Raw genomic sequence first — 21,923 nt, forward strand, 5'->3', positions numbered from 1 at the left:
GCTCTTGTTATTTCCAGGTTTTGCAAACAACAACAAAAAAAAACCTGGACCATGGATACTAAATACAGGCAGAATTGGTAGTAGGAGACTTCAGGAAAGCAGTTACCAACAATTAAAGCATTATCAGTTGACTCTGCAAGTCATGAACTGCCATAGGGATACTCTGAATTTACTCCATGAGGATCTTGTTTTAACTAAGGAACTGCACAGAACTGATGTATCAGTGGTTCACTTTGCTATGTATTAGTGGTCTACTGATCTCTTTAGAATCCTTATTACAGGAAGAAATCATTGCTGGTGCAGGAATTAGTTCTGCTGTCTTTGTGCTAATGATGAATTACCACGTAGACATGAGATTTTCCACTGGGCTGACACACTCAAATTTGGACTATTCATTTCTGATAGATGAGGAAACAAGAATCTGTTCCATTGCTTTTATATAGTATGAAGTGTTACAACTATTATAAAAAGAAGGATTCTAGCATAGCTGCTCTTGCCACATCTGAAGCCAGGACAGGCTGATGTGACACTGTGTGACATATAGCAAGAATGAAAGGCCTGCTCACTCTCAACAGCAACAGCTCCTGCTCAGCTTGATACACGTTCTCTAAAGATCATTCTCTATAATTGTTGCTCTTCTACAACAAAATGCAGTATGAGAAAAATACCACCTTTCCCTGGGATGAACTCCCTCTGAATGACTTCCTTGAGACTGCTATTCCCATGCAGCAGTCTGTGAGTTGGTAAGATATATAAATGGGAAGCTCCATAAATGGCTTCAGGTGTATAGGTGTATGCTGCTAGCTTCTCTTCTGTTACTTTGCCATTAACCTGAAAAAGAGCAGAAAAAAATTCCCACTGGAAGTGCAGAGGTTATAGATTTCCCTTCCTTTTCATACAGCTAATGAGCCTACACAGATCCAAATACCAAAACCAGACACATTCCCACTATAGAAAATTTCCAGAATCAAACCTTGACAAAACTTACTTTTAGGCCTTGAGAAAGTTGCTTTACAGTCTTGCCTCAGTTTATCAAAATATATCTATAAAATATAAATCTAATCCCGTATGTAATATTGCACTGTGCTACTGAGATAGACTCAATCCCTGGCTAAGCCACCTGGAATTCTTCTATTCACTTTTAATATGCATGCCCTGTTTCCAAGAAACTGGAAGGAGTTGTTACCTCTGAAATTTAAAGAGAATTTAGGATTTTCTCAGCTACAGTATGACTTTACACCACACTTCTCTGATGAAGTGAATGTTGCAACTTATGTACAGAAATGAAATAATAAAAGGTGGCACAATAAAGAGTTGGACATAAAATGTAAATAGTAAGCTTCAAAAATTACCACCAGGAACTATCAACAAGGTTTGTACCTTAGATCAACTAACTGTGGAGTATAGGGGGGTCTTGGAAGGAGATTTTTCTGTAATAAGTATTGATGGAAATTTTCAGAAACAATTGATTAAAAACAACTTTAATACAAAGTTATTTATATAAATACAAATATTGCATATTTTAGCAGGGTGAAAATCAGAGGTATTTAAATGGTTTAATTTGTGTCAATTTGAAGTTCTGAAAAATTCAGTACTTTAAAATAAGAAGTCACTTTTAGAATGTTACACCAGGAGTAAATAATCCCAAAGTTTTCAAGTACAAGGGCTGAAATTCGATCAGGGTCTCTGAAAATCTCTTCTGTCACTACCATATTCATGGAGCCTTGTTCATCTCTTGACGAAAAGGAAAAATCTGAAGTTCTTCTGTAGATGATAATGATTTTTTTTTCAGGTTTCCTTTTCCTTCCTCTCCTTTCTTTCTATCTAGACTCTCTGTAGCTCCATCACTACCTAATGGTGTGATTTTCATTATTTTAATTATACTATATAGTAAGTGAAATAATGAAAAAATGTAAGCAAAGCAGCTTGCCTGAGGTCAGCCAGGGTCTGACAGAGAAGGAGCCATGCAGAGAAAAGCAAAAGCCCAACTAGATCCTGGCTGATATGTGCAGTGCTACTTGATAGTGCACTTGGCACAAATGTTCTGGCTTTCAGGGAAGCTTATTAACTGGCATGTATTTTGGCATAAATATACACAGCCAATTTGCATCCACTTGAACACACAAACCCTTTCCTAAGGAGGATAGCAGGGAGTATCTCTTCAACCCTCAAGTGGTGTTCTTCAGGAATCTGTGCTACTTTGTGCATGAATATAATAATAATTTTTTTTAGGAGGCTTCAAGCCTTTTCAGATCTGAAAATCCATTCCCATCACACATTTTAGGGGTTGCAGTTAGCCCAACCAAGAGAGCAGCAATTGAAATTTCTGACTTACCTTCAGCAAGAAGTCAAGAGAGCACCCAACGCAGTCACCTATCCAATTTGCTTGCATTTCTTTGATACCATACCACTCAGGGAGATCAGATAAAGCATCAAACATGGCCTTAAGCAACAAAAGAAAGAATTAGGACATTCAGCTTTTGTAAGCATACAAATAAATACTATGGGTTTAATTATAACTAACAGCAAAATGGTAAGGTTCTGGTAAAAACATTGGAAGAGGTGGTTTTATACTGCTGCTACCTCAAATTAATCTCTCTGAGAATAGAACTAACAAGTACAAGCCAGAGGTATGTCACTGCCAACAGAGACCCTGCTGTTATTAAAAGTGGCCTTTCTTTTGAATGGACTAGACCTTAAGATGCAGGAACAAAAAACTTACATGAAAACAAACACAGAAAATATTCCCAGTGGATATAACTTCTGGGAAGTGTAGGCGACCTACTGAGCTGAACAAGACTTAAGCGACATGCTTGCAGATACGAAACCTACATTTTGTTTTAAACAATAGCCCGGAGATGGCAGTCAGACAAAAGGTGTTAACATGTCCTAAAATTTTCAAGCTCTGACTTAAAATAGCATGAAAGTTTCTAGCTATTTTTTTCATATTTGATATTGATATTTTACCAAGCACAACAGGCTCTAAAATTGATTTGGACCTTTAGCTATATCATCCTGCAAAAACAACACTAATCATAATAACAAAGGTTCATATTAAAATAAAAAAAGATAATATTATAATAATATAATTCTTATAAGCAATCAGCAATGACGTTGGGTCTAGAGGGGTCACAAGTCTAGAGCAAGTCTTATGAGGAGTGGCTGATGGACCTGGAGATGCTTAGGCTGGGGAAAAGGAGGCTCAGGGGGGACCTTATCACTCTCCACAACCACCCAAAAGGAGGCTGTAGTGAAGTAGGGGTCAGTCTCTTCTCTTAGGCAACAAATGATGGGACCAGAGGAAATGGTCTCAAGTTGCACCAGGGGATGATACTAGAAAAAATTTCACCATGGAAGGGTTGTCAAACATTGGAACAGGCTGTCCAGGGAAGTGCTTGAGTCATCATCTCTGGAGGTATTTAGAAAACTCACAGATGTGGTGCTTAGGGGCAGGGTTCACTGATGGACTTGGCTGTGCTGGCTTAATGGTTGGACCATTTGAGGATCTCAAAGGTTTTTTCCAACTTAAATGGTTCTATTCTATGTAGCAATGAAGAAATTAAGTGTTGCCTCCTCTACTAGCCATAATGTCCAACAGCCAACTTTGAACTTCTAGGTATATTTGCACTCAACAAGAGATAAATCTCTGTATTTATGTGATTTCTGATGTGTGGAATGGAAGCATGAAAGTCGATTCCAAGTCAACTAGTATTTGTCTAAAAAATTTTAACAGCATGATTTTAATAAATGGCATCTATAGCAATGGAAAGGAGAAGACAGATAGATAACTTAAAGTTCATCTCATTTTTCACTTTGTAACACTTCACATTTTTGTTATGAACACTGTGACTGTCCAGAATCTTTACTTTGGCAGCAGTACAGCCAGAGGTGTGAGTCACTTGGACAGATGGTGAATATGCTGAACAATTACGGTTAAAAACTAAGAATAAGGCAACATGTTGAATAATTTCTCCTTCAGCTGTGACTCCCAACATCAAATGTGCAAGCTCTTTGTTATCTCAGTAATTACTAACAATCTGTAAGGATGGACAGTAGCAAGTATGTGCTCCTCAAACTAAACAGTAGGTAGGTGGATAATTAGTGAATGCACACTTGATTCTTCTCCAAGAATGTGTTTCAAGTTCTGTTTTAATGACATTCTTAAAGAATTTCACAGTGAGATGTATAAAAGTTACTGTAAGAATTACTTTTTTAGTTACTGCTCTGTTATCTATCTGTCATTTAAAATACAACAAAAGGCATGTTCTTTGTAAATCATACTACACCACCACTTGGGATTTTTATTGCTTTCTACATCTTTAAGAACCAAACCAATTAATTGATGATTTATAAATAAAAGAATGTTAGGCTTTTGGAGGGGTTTTTATCATACTATATCTTTAATCTGTTTTAACTCACAATTGCAAGCATACTATACCACAGAGAATTCAAAGTTCTAAGTATTCTCACTAACTGCACTGTTCCAGAGACAACTAAGCTTTATCTACCGTGATCAATCCATGTACTTACATAACTATGAAAGAATAATGAATAATTTGAGATATATATAGAGAGATACATACACACAATACCTAGATAAATTCTTTGTAAGAACTTTATGCATTTTAGAAAGAGTGAAATTGTGTCAGTACACGCAGAACTGGCTGTTCACATTAGATATCCATTCTAATGTACATTACATTTTGCTGGCAGAAGCAGCTAACTGTGCATGTGTTCTACTGAAACTCTACAGTCTGTAACTGCTTGCCAGCAAAGCTTCCTAGATGTTTTTTCACTGCAGTCTTCATACACCAAGATTGTCAATACCAGTGTGATAATGATTTTACTCTAATCCATTTGCCTTATTAGAAGCTGCAGGCTACAGTTTGACTTAACCCAGTTCTTCTCTTGATAATGAAATTACTTCATGCAACTAAATACAGGAAGAGCCAACTTTACTTCATCTGAATGAAGACAACTAAGCTTAATCTGCAGGGTTTGCAACATAAATCCTTTATAATTCAATTTGTACATAAACAGTTTAGTCTGATACAAAACAAAAAACCCAAGCAAACAAAAAAAACCTTCAAAAATGTTCAAAATGGAATTATGATTCTTAGTTCTTTGTACTCAACATGCTCCTTAGTTTTCCTGTCAAAGAAAGCTACAAGCAGCAGGTGAAGCAGAAAATGAACATGCAAACCACAAACAATTTACCTGGCAAATAATATATAGTATAAACACTGCTAGCATGTTAGTAAGCATTTCTGAATGGTAAATTAACCTAGGATACTCACCAGCAGGAAAGTAGAGAAACATTAATTCTTACACACATGAATGCACTTGTATATTCAAAATTCATCTGTGCAAACTAGGAACTTTTAAAAGATAGCTTAAGGAGAACACTTAAAAAACCTTTTAAAAAAGCTTTTCATTTTCAAATCCAATTGCACTATATCCTACAAAATACATGCCCACAAATATATGTTAAAACTGTTATTAATATAAAAAAATTACATGTAGATTATTTGGGTATACAAACTCTTGACCAACGTTAGCATAGAAATTCCTGAATATTTTTAGTATTTGGGAATTTAAATATTAACTTCACTGGATTTTGCTTCCAAATTATTTTTTAAAAATCACCGACATGTTCAGAACATTTCCTGTGTCATTAGAGTAGTCCCATGAATTCTGCTCCAATTTTTATTTTGCAATTTGCCAACCCTGGCAGTATTCAAGGCCAGGTTGGACGGGGCCCTGAGCAACCCGGTCTAGTGGGAGGCGTCCCTGCCCATGGCAAGGGGGATTGAGACTAGACGATCTTGAAGGTTCATTCCAACACCTTAACATTCTATGAGTCTATAATTACTGATAATTTCCATTTAAAAAAACCCTTAAAAATGTATATATAACTTCTAGTTATTTTTGCCACAAATTTGTTAACTAGATTTGTTAACACAGAGAAGACAATCAGCAAGAAGACTCCCAGCACACAGGCAAATAAACAAAAATAAAACCATGCTGGAGCCAGCAGGGGACAAAGAACAACAGCAGCATTTCAATCCAGTAAGCAGAGAGTGATAAGATTATCAAATAAACTCAATTTTCAAACTTCTGATGATAACTTAATAGTGAGAAATTTGGAAACATTAGGTAGCAGAGTCCTTCTGCTTTCATTTTTCATTACTTGGGAAGAGACAAGAAAACTTCAAATGCAAACATCTAATTACAGGAGAAATTACTGCCATCTTAATTAAACACAACTCAAGACATAGCATAAATAGCATAAATTTTGGCAGTCTTTCAGATCTAAAGATAGACAGACTCAGGAAAATCTAAAGAAATCAAAGTTGTGTTCAGGGATGAGAATGATTTAAAGGCTCTTACACCTGAAGAAGCTGGAGATAGAGGATAAACTTATGTTTCATGGACTTTACTCTTTCAGAAGACATAGAAAATTTTGGCATTGCCAGAAGATGAAAGTCAACTACCTCAGATGATCAGGGAGTAACTAAATCAAGATGAGCTTGCTGAAAATTCATCAAAGACAATGATGACCGAGCCTGAAACTAGAAGTAACACATTGTATGTGAAAAACCGGTCTCACATTTCTAGCTGTTTAGTCTGCTGAGGATTATGACAGAAACAGAATTTCAGTTAAGCAATTTTCAGGTGAAAAAGATTCAGAAAATCCAAGAACATGAGTGCTTTAAAATTTCCCAAGAGGATCTCGACTCCAAAAGTCCCCCTGCTTGTAGTTCAAAGAAGGATTCTGCTGAGCCCCTAAAAAATCCAGTCTCTCTCTTCATGAACTAAAATTTTCAGTAGATCAATCCCTGCTACTAATTTCATACTCAGTGAGAGTAATTTAACTCCTCGATGATAGCAAATGAAATAAAGTGAAAAATCCAAATACAAGCTATATAGTGAAATGTATACTATTTTTTAAATGAAGACAGTTTGACAGATCTGCAAGGTAACAATCAGATCAGAATTAAAAATTCAGAAAAATGTTGCATTTCAGAAGAATTCAATTAATTAGTAAAATAAAATTGCATTCTACTAAATTAAAAATTTAAAATTCAAAAGCTTTTGTTTCTGAGGAAGAGTCAAATAAATATTCAAGCTCTGTTTTGATTAAAATGAAATTTTTCACTTTATTTGACTGAACTCCCAAAAGAGCAACCAAGCGCAAACTAAAGATTACATGAAATCATTTAATACAACTTAATATATTACCATATATTAAAGTACAAGAAATTAAAGCTAGGCTGCCCACTGTTTTATTTTGCACACTATTGCATTGTTCCAACTGTGATTATATGGTACAGCTTCTGCTGGCATTTAATATCTTCTTGTTTTACTATTTCTTTTTCTCCTTCAGTAGTTTCTGTCTGTACTATTGTAGGTCACTCTTGACTTTTATTTCCCATGTGTGAAGAATACTGAAAACATACATTAAAGAGGAGCAATAACACAGATACCGTGTATACTTGAAATTCCTTCCCATAAATGTCTGAACTGTCAGCAGTTTTCCCATTTCCTTACCCACAATTTATGGTCAACAAACACCTCTGGTGTGATTACACAGAACCGAGGCAAATAAATGATTCCTTAAAAGCAAAAAGTAAATCCAGAATTATTCTCCAGATTTGCCCTTCAGAGCTGTTCCTTGCTTACATTTCCAAAGAGAAGATACTCCCTTTCTGAAATAATGAAGTATATCTTTGTGATGAGTAACTGATTCTGTAAATACAAAAGCTCTTCAAAACATTTGTTATAATTTTTAATAGTACTGAGTATTCACTGTTTTGATTAACCTTATACCAACAGGAACTTATATTTACATTGCGGTACCATCAAATGAGATGCTGTGTAAACTAAGGTGAAAAGACCAGCCTGGTCTGGATATCCACAAACAATTTTCTGTCTTGCCAAACTGACAAAACAAGTGCCATTTCTTAGTAATGAAGTGCTAAACAAGCTGAGGGAGCACTGCTCTTGGTCCCTGTCCAGGAGACAGCTCTCAGCCTGGCTCAAGAGGAAGAGTTTCAAAGCGAGGTTTATCAAGCCTGTTCTGTTGGGAGAAGACAACCATGAGCCAGACTCCAAGTGTGGAAATCAAAAAAAAAAAAAAAAAAAATAAAAAATCACACATAAAGAATAAAAAAGAGCCAACATTTCAGTTCTCCTCAGTGATGAGGCATTACCTCCTGCTATGAAATCCAAAGTGCTGCCAAGACTCTTAACATCCTGAAATGCAGTACTTCAGTTTCATTACATTACCATTCTGCTTAAGATCTCAGAAATAAAATCCAAAATAAAAAATCAAGCAAAACACAATTACAAGAAATAATTCCAAATCTATTCAGATGAGACAAAAGGGCTGTCAGATGCTGTGCAAAGCCAGAGAAAAGCTGGAGAAGAACTGTAGTTCATTTGCTGTTTTCCCTCCACAAAGTCAGCACCATGCCGAACATCCATGTTTCTGCAACCCACAGAAAATGAGAAGGGTTTATCTCTAAAATATCTTTACGAAAAAACTTAACTAAGAAAGGGTGCTACTTATCTGTATGGCAGCTGTAAATTATAACAGTAGAATTCTGTTGTTTATGTTCCCCAGTATTTGAATTAAACAGACTGCCCTATTGCTGTGCAAAAAAAGGGCGATGATTTAAGGCAAAACTTGAAGTTTTAAAGTTGTTTCTATTTTATTTTATTCAAGGAAAGATTATTTTCTGGCTATTTGAATGATCTTTTTGTACAGCAAAATAGAGAAAGAATTGCATAAAATTAATTTAGGAAGACAGGGTCTATAAAATGATTAACCTTGACAATTCTGTTTTGAGGACACAGTTGACCATGCATAAAAACCTCCATAAAAGGAATTTACAGGTATATAGAGAAAATACCAACATGTACAGATAGATTTTTCCAATGAATTTGCCTACCAATTCAGCAGGGTAACCATAGCAACTAAATGTTTTAGCTTAAACATCTTAAATGCACAGACAACAATTTGAATAATGATGCCATCAGTTAAGGCATTATACTTTTATCAAAGAAATGCGTCAAAAGAAAAATGACAATTAAAACATTCTCTAAAAATCCATAGAAGCTGCTAGACCACTGCACATGTACTTTACAGTTTAAAAAATGGGTCACGATTACTTTATCACTTTACATAAGCAAAATGCTTTCCGCTAAGCATTAAAAGCATGGTCAATATTTTTGCCCTTTGAACAAAACTTATTACCAGTGGTAAACCGCCATGTGAGTCAACACTGCTTTTCTTGCAATTTTTATTGCAAGAAAGGAAAATGAGCTTGATGCAGTAACAACAAAAAAATCAAAGCAAATCCACAGGAAATGACTCCTCTGGACACAACAGAAATCTGAAAAACAGTATGTACAGGAATGAAACACTGACTGCTCTAACACCCAGCTTCACAGACCACTACTAACCATGTAACTCCTGGCTGCTATTTGACCAGTAATGTAGGCACTGCAGACAAAGCTTACTCTGATTAGTTTTTATTTTCATTATGGTTGTGAGATACTAGGGAAAACATAAAATGATAAATGGGCAAAAGAGAGGAACAAGGATGACTAGAATAGATCATCAGTATACTCTATAAATAGGCTGAAAAGTTACAACAAAATAATTTGTGGATGCTACAGGTAGAAAATAGGTTGTACCCATACGTATTAAGGCATTGTTACTAGCTGGTAATCTGCATGAAGATCTAAGGGATAGAAGATGAATTAAATGTATTTTAAATGGAACTTTTTCTATGAAACAAAGTTATGGAAAGCCTTGCATTTTCCTCTAAGCCACACAGGAATGGAGCAAGTTAATAGAAATGAAGCTTTTTTTTTTTTTCAAAATACTTTCCCACTATGTCAATTTAGAGAAAACTCAGGTATAACTTTGAGGAAGGAATAGGAAAGAGATTTGCAGAGAGCCATTTTTCAGATAAAGGGCAAGGAAGGTGGTACTTCTGATATTTGATCTTGAATTTTGGTAAACTTTTCAGAAGAAATATTAGTCACCGTTGAAGGCACAAGAAAAAGGTGACCAGAATCAAATGGCTTTCTGCACGATACACCAAAACCAGAAAAAGTCCTGACTGTAGAAGGATGAGTGAGACACTCATAGAATTCTAACCTTCTAAGTCTGAAAGTAGCCAAAGTCTGAAAAAAATACAAGTCTTCCCCAAAAGGTGCAAGGATTAAGTTACTCTCAGACAGTCCCTTCGTGCCTTCCAATTTTTTAATTTCAAAATAAGGAGTGGAACTTCAGTGGATAGCAGAAATCTAGTCATTCAGCTGACTGAAAGCCTGATTCACTTAGCTCTCTTACCTTTTTCCAAACCTAGGAAAAACATCTTGCACAAGGAAGGATTAAATCTGCTCTGTGCCTGTGAACTTCTCCAAGCGTTGAGGATATAAAGGGCCATGTGTGTTCTGATAGAAATTCTGGCAGTACAGCTCAAAGACCTGAACACTGCTGGATACTGACAGAAAACGTAGCTCTTTGGATCCCAATGATTTTGACCACAATAACCTGACATCATCTTGTCTTAACCTTCTGGATGTAATTTTAGAAAAACAGAATTGGACAAAAGATGTTCAACAGGCAATTGACTCAGAAATGGGGAATAAAGGACTTGGGACAAGACAAGTTCTGGAAGGGCAAATTTCTATTTTTGTTAGTGTCTAATGCAAAACAAGTTGACCATGAATTTGAAATCCCCAGGACCACTACAGACTTTTACAATGTCCCCTCAGATTTCCCTTTTACAGGAGTCTGGCATAGGAATTATCAAACATATGAATTATCAATCAAAAAAGGGAAGTGAGATCCATAAAGGACCAGACTACTGTACTAATTTATCATTAGAGGCACAAATATCTGAAGTCTCTGAACTGCAAAGAATTTCAGGAAAACAAAGTTGTACTGGTAGTGGTTCTGGTCCGTTATCTAAGTCAGGAAAACCTCTTTATGGAAATAAGTGTGTTCAAAATCGGGAGACATGAAATAATTCTCCCTGCCAAAGTGAAGGTATCATCACCACCAATGTTATCATCCTGAAATTGTATTAGCAATTAAAGATCTTTAGCTTCTTAAAGAAATGTCTCTATCCTCCATACCTATTAGGACTAGCCCCATGAAATCTGGATCCTCCGCTCCAAGAGGAAACGCTCTGTAAATGGTAAAGGTAAATGAAGGTCTCCCTCTCAACAAAAGCCCATTCTCCTGCCAAGAGCTTTTGGAAAGAGGTGGGGAAGAAGGAATAGGAATAGGCTAGGAAGAGTGATTGCTGTAACCAGGGTGTTCAGCAATGCAGGACAATATGGATTCAGATGAACTGTAAACAGCCTGAATCCAAAGAAAAAGGGGACAAAAGAAACAGACTTAGGAAGAAGGATTCATGGCTCTTACCACTCCTGGAGAAGTACTGGCATGACTGCCATAAGGAATGAAGAAATGTGTGCAAGGATGTTTTGAGGATAATTAGTCAAATTATTCAGAAAGAGAAGCCAAAGTTGTGGCATTTCAGATCTGTAATTTGGCTCCTGTCAAAATGCTAATGTGAAGCTTCCTGAGTATGTCAGTGTGCGCACAGAGTTTCTAAGAGACTGAAACACTTGGCCACTATTAGCTCAGATCCAGTCTCCCTCCAGTGAACTGTCTTCAATTGTGGCTTGTAGTTCATAGGACATTCAGAGCTGTATGGCCAAAACAGTCTTCAGAAAGTAAACTACAACATGCTATGTTATCTAGTCTCTTGCAACTTGAAAGAAAAAAATTACCAAAATAGGGACTTTATTTGTCCTAATCTTCCAAGCATGAAATCTATCTACTCTCAGAGACTGGACTTCATAGAGCAGAGCCTGGTAATCTGCTATTCTTATTTCAAGGGTGGGGGGGAGAGGGGGGAGAAAGTTATTTTTCCCCCTCTACAACCAAATGTTTTAATGCCTTGCCAAAAGAAGCAGAGTGAGACTGTTTAAAAAGAACCACAGCAACAAAAATAGGAGTGAGTGGAGGGTGAGTAAAAAGGAAAATCCAAACCACCTGCTGAATCTTGGTAGCATCTGTCACTGTACAAGAAGTGGGAGAACATGAAGGTAATGCTTGCCAAAGCACTTGAGTTGGAAGCAGTACGGCATCATTCATCGATCTGGTTGTATCAGCTAGCACAGACCCTACAGAATATCAATCACAAACAGAACAAAATTTTGGGAAACCTTCACAGAAATCTGTAGAGTACTCAACTCTCCTTTGCAGCAATGCCTTAAGATTTTGTAGGAGTTGATATAAATGTTCTTCCCGAAATGAAAAGCAGAAGCAGCTTTTATTCATGTCACTAAGATATTCAAGAGCAAAAGGTCACTTGCACATTTGGTAGGGATGTAGGTAGGGAATATGGCAGTGTCCTGAGGTGACATCTTTGGGGGGAAGACGAGGGGGTGTTGCGGAGGCAAAAGTTCCTTCTTATCATAAGATAAGCCTGCTTACTGGGGAATGAAATGATGGAGACGTGATTTGCCCAAGAGATTGTGCTTTTCCTGTAACAGCATTTCTCAGGTAAGAGACTAAATACAAAAGATAAATCCTTCCTAGTGGAGGGTGGATAAGGAGGAAGAGGTAATAATCCCATAAATCAAGGGTGTTTTCAAGGTTACTGAAAAGCTCCTCAGTCATGTCTTTTGATCTTGATGAGTAAAAATTTATGTCTGCTTCACCCTTTTTAAAGACAAGTAAGTAACTGGGTACCAGGATGGACACAAACCAGAAATGCCACTGCTTCCTACAACCTGTATAGAGACAATAGACAAAAGATGTAACAGTAAAGATAGAAACTTTCATGGAGCCCCAGCCTCAAATTGAGGGAAACAGCGAGTTGGGGCAGACCCTAAAACATCACAAAGGTCATAATGAAACCTGGTGACAAAGGAACTGGGAAAAAAAAAAAAAAGGCTCTGAACATTGTGTTTATTTTGTGATGGTGCAGACACGCTCCATTTTTCCTTCAGCTATTGCAAATGTTCCCTCTTTACTGCCAGAACAGGCAGCACAATCAAAAACCATGTATCTCAAGTACCTCTCTGTGTGTGAAGAATCAAAGCATCAGGCAGGATATCGAAAGTTTTTGTCTTTGTTATGAATAGACCTAGAGAGAGACACAGACTTCTTCTCCCTGGACGATAATGGAAATTTGGTTTCTTGATTCTGAGACTTGGGAAAATGATCAAAGGATGAATTTTTAATATTTTCTTGGGAGCAACTTTCTTAATCTGTACTTGAAGTCTCAATACAAAGAACACTCAGAGGGAATAAAAGCTTCACCCAGACACGACAGGAAGCTGATACTTTCATTTCAGAGAGCATAAAGCCAAAACTTTTGTTCTGAATTCCTAAGTGTGGAAACTACATTGTCCCAGCACAACCAAAATCGAAGCTCGTAAGAAAAAAGGATGTTTAAAACAATAGATAATTAAATAAGAGTATGAAACAGAAGGTCCAGATGAATCTTCAATAAAAAGCAGAAGAAAACATAAAGAACTATGGTGCAGACAGAGGTGGAACTGAAAGCTGAGTGACAGGTTGTACTCCATTGCTTATAAAATGCCCACAAATCCAGTAGGTTGATTCGGCAAACAAGTTTTGCACAGCTCTACACTCAAAATATGTAGAAAAGCACTGATGGTGAATACAGGATGCTAATGTGCAAATGCACAATTCATTCATTCACCTCTAATTTATGCCTTTTGATTTCTTCAAAACTTAATCCCATAACAGTTACCTACAATTCTTAAAGAGGTGAACAGAAGGATTTCAGGGACAATAATTTTAATATACACGCATACACAGGGATAGATCACACATATTATTATGCAATTATATATTATTCAATCATGTATCTATAAAGGACCACATTCAGCTTAATATTTCTCGACAAAAAGTCACCTCTTTGAAGTGCTACCATAATTTCCAAAAACTGCATTCTCATACCTTTGCATAAGCAGTTGTCTTGATAAACCACTGTTTGAGGTATTTTTGCTCCACTTTTGCTCCTGAACGCCATGAGCAACCATTGTCATCCACCTGTTCATTAGCTAGAACAGTCTGATCTACTGGATCCCAGTTAACCAAGGCCTAAAAAAAAGTTGCAAGAAGAAGAAATACTTTCAGTGGCTAGTTAAAAACCAGAGTTTTACTTTACAGATGCCAAATGAATTATCCAGAAGTATACTTCAAAAGTTTACCTCAGTTTTCTATATTTTTAAAACATCCATTTGAATCAGCAACATGGACTCAGCTGGAAAAGTTTTGAACACTCATCTTCTCAGAATCCAAAAGACCCAAAAATGCAGTTGGCAAAGTTTGTCTAGACTGATCATGCTAGCAGGCTGACACTTGACTGCTTGGCTATATTATATAGGGAAGTGTTCCAATTGACTGTACTGCAAATAACATAGTCTGATGCTTATAAGTTCTTCACTACTAATCCAAAAGTGTTGAGTCAGACTGAGGGGGATGAGTGAACAAGGATGTCCAACTCAAGAGGATAGAATCACAAAGAAGTATTACAGTGGTCAACTGTATTTTAAGTGAAAGAGTTGATACTATCTGTATGTAACTCCTGTCAACTGTATGAATTACTTTTGGAATCCTCTTTTCTTATCAATACAAATCCATTGAGTGAAAATCTGTAAAGTGAAATTAATGTTGGTGTTCGACTCCACAAACCTTGTATTTTGAGCATTTGAGTCAACTGAAATACCAGACAACATACTGGGAAAGGACCAAAAATCAAACTAACCCTCCCCCAGTGCTACACAATTTAACTGGTCACTTATCAAAAAGGATCTAAGATCGCAAAAGAATCCTATCCAAAAGTGGCATTAAATGCTATACATTGACTTGAAAAAATGAACAGGAAGAAAAAAAATATCAAAGCAATAGCGTAATCCATTATATTGAATGTTATTTAGTATTTAAGCTAAGTCAGCCTGACTGAAAAACAACAGCTATAGTTCTATAGAGATCCAATACATGAAACAAATTTTTTAAATTTTCAAATGATTTCTTTGGGTATGGGGAGGATTTGTATCTCAGTCAAAAATCAGTAACTATACTTATATGGTACTTTATATTTTATCTATCACTGATCACCTTCTGACCAGTTTCCAAACAGCTAATATTGTTTCATTTTAAATATGCTACATATTCTTACAAATAGTAAATACCACAACCACTTTACAAATCTTATCATGAGGAGAGCTAAAAGAAAGATATAGGGATCCTTTTGCTTAGAAATAGTGCTCACAGCTGTGTAAGGACAAAGTCTGGCTATACTAATTTATATCAAATTTATTATCATTAAATGAATGAAAATTATTAATTGATAAATTGAAACTTGCCTTCAAATGAAGCCTCTGTTAATTCAGACTTGAATTCAAACTTTTTACTTTTTGCCTACTTTTTATCTGTTACCAACCAATAATACCAACCGGATTTTATAAAAGGTTGATGAAAATTCATTGAGAAATTAAAAGAAATCAATATATTCCACTATTACAAACCTATTTTCCACAATTCCAGAAAACACAGCTTCTTCAGTAATAATATAACACATTATGAATGTAGCTCTAAAGTAATGACCTTTTAATTTATAAAATTCTGGAGAAAAGCCACACAGGGTTAAAGTTACACATAAAGAGAGATAAATCAGACAATATTGAAAAGTAATAAAATGCCAGTTCCACAAAGCAGTATTAGCATAAGCTTGTATTAAACTGGCTGTGACTCAAAGTTGAGAAAAAATACCATTTCTATTTTGATGATATCATATCAAATTTGTGGTGAAAAATTTGGAAGGTAACTGAAATGATTACATAATAATTTAGCATAACAAATCTTCCTGTTACAACTCACGAGGCTATATCTAAATAAATCCTGCAAAACAGAAAGCAAATGTGCATTTAAGAAATCGTTAACTGAAAGGTCTTTGAATTTTTTAAGTTATGTTTCTTCCATCTCACACAGACTTTTGACAATATCTGGAACCTGGCTAATAAATGAAATCTTTACTTCCTGCTTGTACCTCACAAAGGCAACTTCTTGACAATGACAGCCTCTGAAACGACGACCCCAGGAAGCTGCTAAAAGTCACCTACACAAAGACAGCACAGTGCAGAGTGTTCAGAGCACACCAATTATCTTGCTCTCCTCACTATGCCAATGTAGACCATATGCTTTTAAGACAGGATTCATCTTGTCTAACTTCAGGTCTCAAAAGTGTAAGTATCTATCTCCAGGCTTGCTGTCTCTGGGTCCACTATGGAGTACAGGTATCTGATCAAAGTAACAGAGTCAGGGCAGGTATTAACCTCAGTGAGACACTCACATCTGGCCAGGTCAATAACCTCTACAGTATACTGACTAGATGAGTACTGCAGAAAAAGGAGGATTTTGCTACAATGAATAAAGGTGCCCTCTATGGATGCTGCAGCACTCAGACAGACACTGTTAATCCCCCATAATTGCAGCTCCTGGACATACTGAGCCTGTGTCTCCCTGCCAGGGTAATTTCTGGTCAGACACACACACTCCTAGAACAGAGCATTAACTAGGCTAACGCTCTGCTTGCCTTATTCTTATTGTCACTCTAAGGTTATGAATTATCTCTTGTACCCAAAATGAAGCTGTAATACAGGAGACTTCAAGCTGTCCTTAATACATATTGCAGATACACTGACAACATGAGACAAATATATGCTTTAAGTATATATGATTGTTCAATGAGACCCAGGGTTATAGGCTCTCTCTGCCATCTGTTTCCTGCCAAAAAGCAACTGGTTCGTATCCATCAGAGATTACATCCCCTACAGGTTGACAGATGCTGATTTAAGTCCTCAAACTGATCCTTGACTTGAAAGCAGATGGAAGTTGGAAGTAGATTCAATCACTGGTATCTAAACACGTCCAGGATCCCACAGTACTTGGAGTCAGAATGCAAAATTTATTTTGTATATCATCCCTGCTTTTAATGAAGCAGCAAGGTTGTACTTTTCAGATTCACCTGGGTTCACTTGTCAAAAAAACAAGTTCACAGATAAAAATAGGTTTGTTATAACAAAGCTAGGCGGTTAATGTTTTTTGTTACAAGAAAAAAATAATTACAGAAGAAAAAAAGCCAAAACCCTAAACCCCAATCCAGCATGCTAGTATATATCAAACATTGAGGGGTTTGCTGGTTGTCATTTAAGATCTCTGAATACAAATGCAAATAGGAGAAATAGCTCAGTAACACCCTGCCATCCTAAATGCTACCTTTCACCATCAATTTCTTTTTCCAGGTCCAGAGAATAATTGAAGTACATCCTTAATTATATCCTATGGGGTTTCCTGGTTTCTACAGAATATAAATGAAATATCAAAGCATATTTTGAAAATCTTAGTTTCCGCTTTAAGTTAGAAACATTTACTAAATTGCTGCTTTGTTAAAGTGCAGCTGTTCAGGCATTTTGGAACTGCGTTGCCTTGACTATACAGAGAGTTCTCTGGACTGCTCATTCAACATCTTTGTTTCATCTTGTGTTTAAGAAATAACTGAAACATTCTCTTTTCAGATACACGTTATTTACAAAATATTATAATTTCTTAATGTAGTCGTAACTGATGAACAGCTGTGATAGTCTTATGATACCTAATACTTCTTTAATATTTTGGAGATCACAAATAGGGTTCAGGATAGGATGGTTATGCACCTCATTTCCAATTATCCTATACAAAACCATAAGTTCTAAGACAGTATTACAGTAATGTTACACAGGTAAATAATCTCACTGCTGAAGAGACTTCTAATGACCACCATGTCATATATTTCCACAAGGGATGATAAAATCTATAAAATTCGATATTAAAGCTAAGAAGTAAAACACTGAAACTATATTCTGGTCCTGCACTTCAATGCAAATCTCTGACAATAAACACTTTTGACTTGACTTGCTACAATTGCTATTCATGTTAGGTAGTTAGTTAGCTATAAACTGTTACATAGAAATTTCTGTTATATAAAAAAATTAATTCTACTTTAGAGTGATTTAAAACTAGCAGAGCACAATCACTTTATGACTGTGAATGGACAATCCAGAAATGTGCCACTGACATGAGTGATCTAAATTAATGAAGCAGCAAAATATTGAAGGTCAAGTTTTGTACCTACCTCTTTTTGATACACTATCCCAGCTTCAAAAAGCTTAAGAAAGAGATATTGTGTCCATTTGTAGTACTCTGGTAAGCAAGTGGTTACCTCCTGTAGAAATGAAATAAAAATTTCTGAAACTATTCTTAGAATTTTTCTACACTGTTTTAACTTAAACAATTAACCCAGGATTGTATAATATATTCCACAAAGTAACGTTTATGCATGCATTCATGTACAAAACCTTTTATTTGTACAACGCTTACAAATGAGTGATAATCACCTGTATACACAAAAGCAGAGAACATGGGCTTTGTGTGGGTTTAATGTAGAAGGAAAACTTTCCCTGCTGACATGGGATATAAAACTCTGTAAGATTAAAGCTGATAGATATAAGAACAGAAGATGAATGGAAGTGATCACAGCTGCCTGATCAAGGGCACAGCAAAACGAGAAAAAAAAAAGTAGACTTCTCTCAAAGAAGCCTCCTAGCCAGGCTGCCTTTTCCAGTGTTGCTCAGCAATGAGAAGCAGGAGCAGAGGCTGTCGATGCTCAGAGGCAGCAGGGAGCTGGCTGATGTGAAACAGAGTGAGGAGCTCACAGCTGAAACTGTGGGTGCAGGAGAACAGCGGAACAGGGAGGGCTGCAGAACCCAGGCTTTGGCACACAGACCTCATGGGGCCGACAGGATGGAATGCACGGTAAGATTCTGAACTTCAAGATGAAAGACTCAGCAAGGAGATCTCACATTCAAAGGTCAAATAAGCAGCTGTTCCAAAAGGCAAGGGAGCTCATGTTAGGAGGATGCTCTAGGTTAAGGCATGGAAAAAATGAGTCATGAAAGTCACAAATGAGGAGGACGGTTATGAAGGAAATAAAGACTGATAAAAATAAAAGACAACATAAGAAGGAGGAATGGGAGTTAAGAGAACAGCAAGCAACAATATAATAGATAGCTTTTTTAAAACTCAAATACATAGGCTAAGTTTTTAGAACTCTGATAATTAAAAAACAAGCTGTTTACCAACTGCTTATGAAGCTTCATATTTTAAATGTTTGTTCTTAAAAAACCTAACTTAAAATAAGCATCTTAATATGCAATGACAACTAACAGATTCCATCATTACAGACTCCCTGCCTTAACACAAACACAGGTTTCACAGGTGCAATGGAAACCCACATACCTGTGTGAAGTGGAACATGGCTTCTACATCGAACTTCAAGTTAATATGAACATGTCTTGATTTTAAAGTTACTTATAAAAAGTAATCCACTGATAAAATTTATTCCATTTGGAGTAGTTACCAAGCATCAGAAATAGCTCCAAATGTGAAATGTCTTTCACGTGGGCTTTCCCATCATCCTAGCTTCCCACTACACACAACTCCTGCAGTATCATCTGCTACTCAAATGACATCTGAAATGCTCTAGCAGAGATTTTTTATTGTTTTTCTGCAACTTTATATTCTAGTTGCTTTGAACTTTATATTCCAGTGCTGAAACATTGCTTTTAACAATTAATATGACCTTTGAATAAATGTGCCTCAAAAGTGTGTATAAGAGACTTTCAAGATCAAAAAGAGACATTTAATGGCAAGTTTTCAACTCAGCATGTGAAGACCTAGTAATGAAAAACAGTTGCTTGATTAAAACCCTTTGCTCTGCACTGAAAAAAACCCCACTTGATAAAAATTTGATTTCCATCTCTGGAACTAAGCACATTTAATAGTTTTTCCCCTCCCTGCTTCTTCACACAGTGACAACAGTTCTTGAGCCAGCGTGATGCCACTACTGGCAACAGAGTTTCATCACTGGAGTATCAGACACACAAAAGAAGAGATGCAATCCCTTTCAGCACAATATAAGATTATGTGAGCAATAAGCAAATAGGCAGGACAACAAAAGTGAGCTGTCAAATAAAAATAGAAAAGTGAATCAAGATCTGTCCTTTTGGCCCTGAAGGGCAGATGTATGTCAACTGAAACAAAAAGATTACATTTCCTAATCTAAACAAGCACGTTACAAGCCACACAAGCTTGAGCTACAAGATGCAAGTGAAGTCCTGGGAACAGAATCCCATGTACATACCCTCTTGCAAGGAGTAAATAGAGATTTCTTTGAAAGAGGTGCAGCAGACTGTATGACTGAAAAAAAATCTGCTGCATGGTCACCGAGATGCAAAAAGATCACTCAAGCTCATAATTTAACTTTATAACCATGAAGGTTTGAGTAACATTTCAAGTTAATGAAGAAAGAGAAATTAGATCACTACCAAGTGAAATAAGTTGCTAAAGACAAGCCAGTAAAGTCTTCCCAGTCTTGAAATGTGTTTTGGTGTTTTTTCCCTATCATTCAGCACAGTAAGATTTACTGTTATAAATAATTTTCTATGTATTCCAGTTATTGACCTTGATTAAGTGAATGATGTTTGGTAAAAAGCTTCCATTAGGCTCCCATCACACTTAAATTAAGGTGAATGTTAACATCTCTATTTATAAGCTCGACAAAGATCCACAAAACATGAACAGAACTATCTTAACTCAGAAATACACAAAGGAGTTTATAAAAGGGTTTGAAAAATAGCATGGTGGAGCCATTCCACCCTGCCAAAAACTGTACATTTCTGCTTCTCATTTTTGATCTGAACACTGGCATAACAGCATACATATAGAACCCCATATCATAAGGCAGTACAGAGAATATATATAACAGGACATTATCATACTTTCCACTAAAATAAAATACCTACTAAAAATTGGAACTCTTCTAAAAATATGTTATGATGCTGCTGAGCTGTCCACTGCATGTGCTCTTCAGTGCTCTGTGAGAGATTTAGTGATCACTCATCACCTCAGCATTTCAGATGGCAATATGAAATGAGAGGGAAAGCATCTCCCTTTTTCCCCCCATCCATTTTGCCATTTACTTTTGTTAGCTTTAAACAGATACTCTCACCAAAATGCATCTTTGTCATTGGTTACTGTTACTGTTCCTTGTTCCTACAGGAATGACACTCATTAAAAGCATTCATTACAACAATTAAAATAAATCACCTATACAGGTGGTTTGCTTTTAAAAGAGCAGATACTGGCAAGGCACAGGAAAGACTCCTATCCTTATCAAAAACTACTTTGCTTAACCCATTTGTTGCAGCACAGTAATTTGTTCCTAACGAATACCACACCAGAGGGGTTGGTAACCTGTTTATTTCAGCAAATAAATTCTCAGTCACAGACTAAATGGTAGTATTACAATCTGGATTTGATATCACTGCAACCTGGGAAGCAATGGGTCCATGTAAAGGTTGAAAAGCCATTCACTATTATAAAATCTGATTTAAAGTGTCCCTTTCAACTACCAAAAATAAGGGTAACCAATAGTAAAGAATCCTGCATAAAAAACCCACAAAAAACAACAACTTGATCTGGATGAAAGATTTTGGTGTTTAATAAAAGAAAAACTAATTTTCAAATGCCTTGTTTTAAAATTCGTTATTTGTTCTAAACCGGCTCCTTTCTTGAAATTTTCTATTTTGAGTCTCTGACCTTAAAACTCATTTTGGTTTGTATTTTTAAGAAGGTTACAACCTCAAGCTACTTCTGTGGCTATTTCTTAAAAAGTAAAATTAATATTTGTAGGCTGCATGAAAAGATTTATTTCTTTCCAAAGATCCACCAGGCTTTATGAATAACACATTCA

General features: G+C 36.2%; 1 protein-coding gene across 1 annotated transcript in view; it reads right to left on the bottom strand.

Annotated features, from left to right (window-relative positions):
- LARS2 (leucyl-tRNA synthetase 2, mitochondrial) overlaps positions 1-21,923 on the bottom strand; it is an 83,228-nt gene that overhangs the window by 40,604 nt on the left and 20,701 nt on the right. The window contains exons 6-9 of the mRNA XM_066192736.1: positions 18,246-18,335; positions 14,027-14,170; positions 2,336-2,443; positions 672-831 (exon numbers count right to left, since the gene is read on the bottom strand). Of these exons, the coding sequence (XP_066048833.1) occupies positions 672-831; positions 2,336-2,443; positions 14,027-14,170; positions 18,246-18,335 (502 nt within the window). The remainder of the gene's footprint in view (positions 1-671; positions 832-2,335; positions 2,444-14,026; positions 14,171-18,245; positions 18,336-21,923) is intronic.

This window comes from Chamaea fasciata, unplaced genomic scaffold (genome assembly GCF_029207755.1).
Source record: "Chamaea fasciata isolate MVZ Bird 193981 ecotype frontalis unplaced genomic scaffold, bChaFas1.0.hap1 SCAF_1, whole genome shotgun sequence".
Classification (NCBI taxonomy): domain Eukaryota; kingdom Metazoa; phylum Chordata; class Aves; order Passeriformes; family Sylviidae; genus Chamaea; species Chamaea fasciata.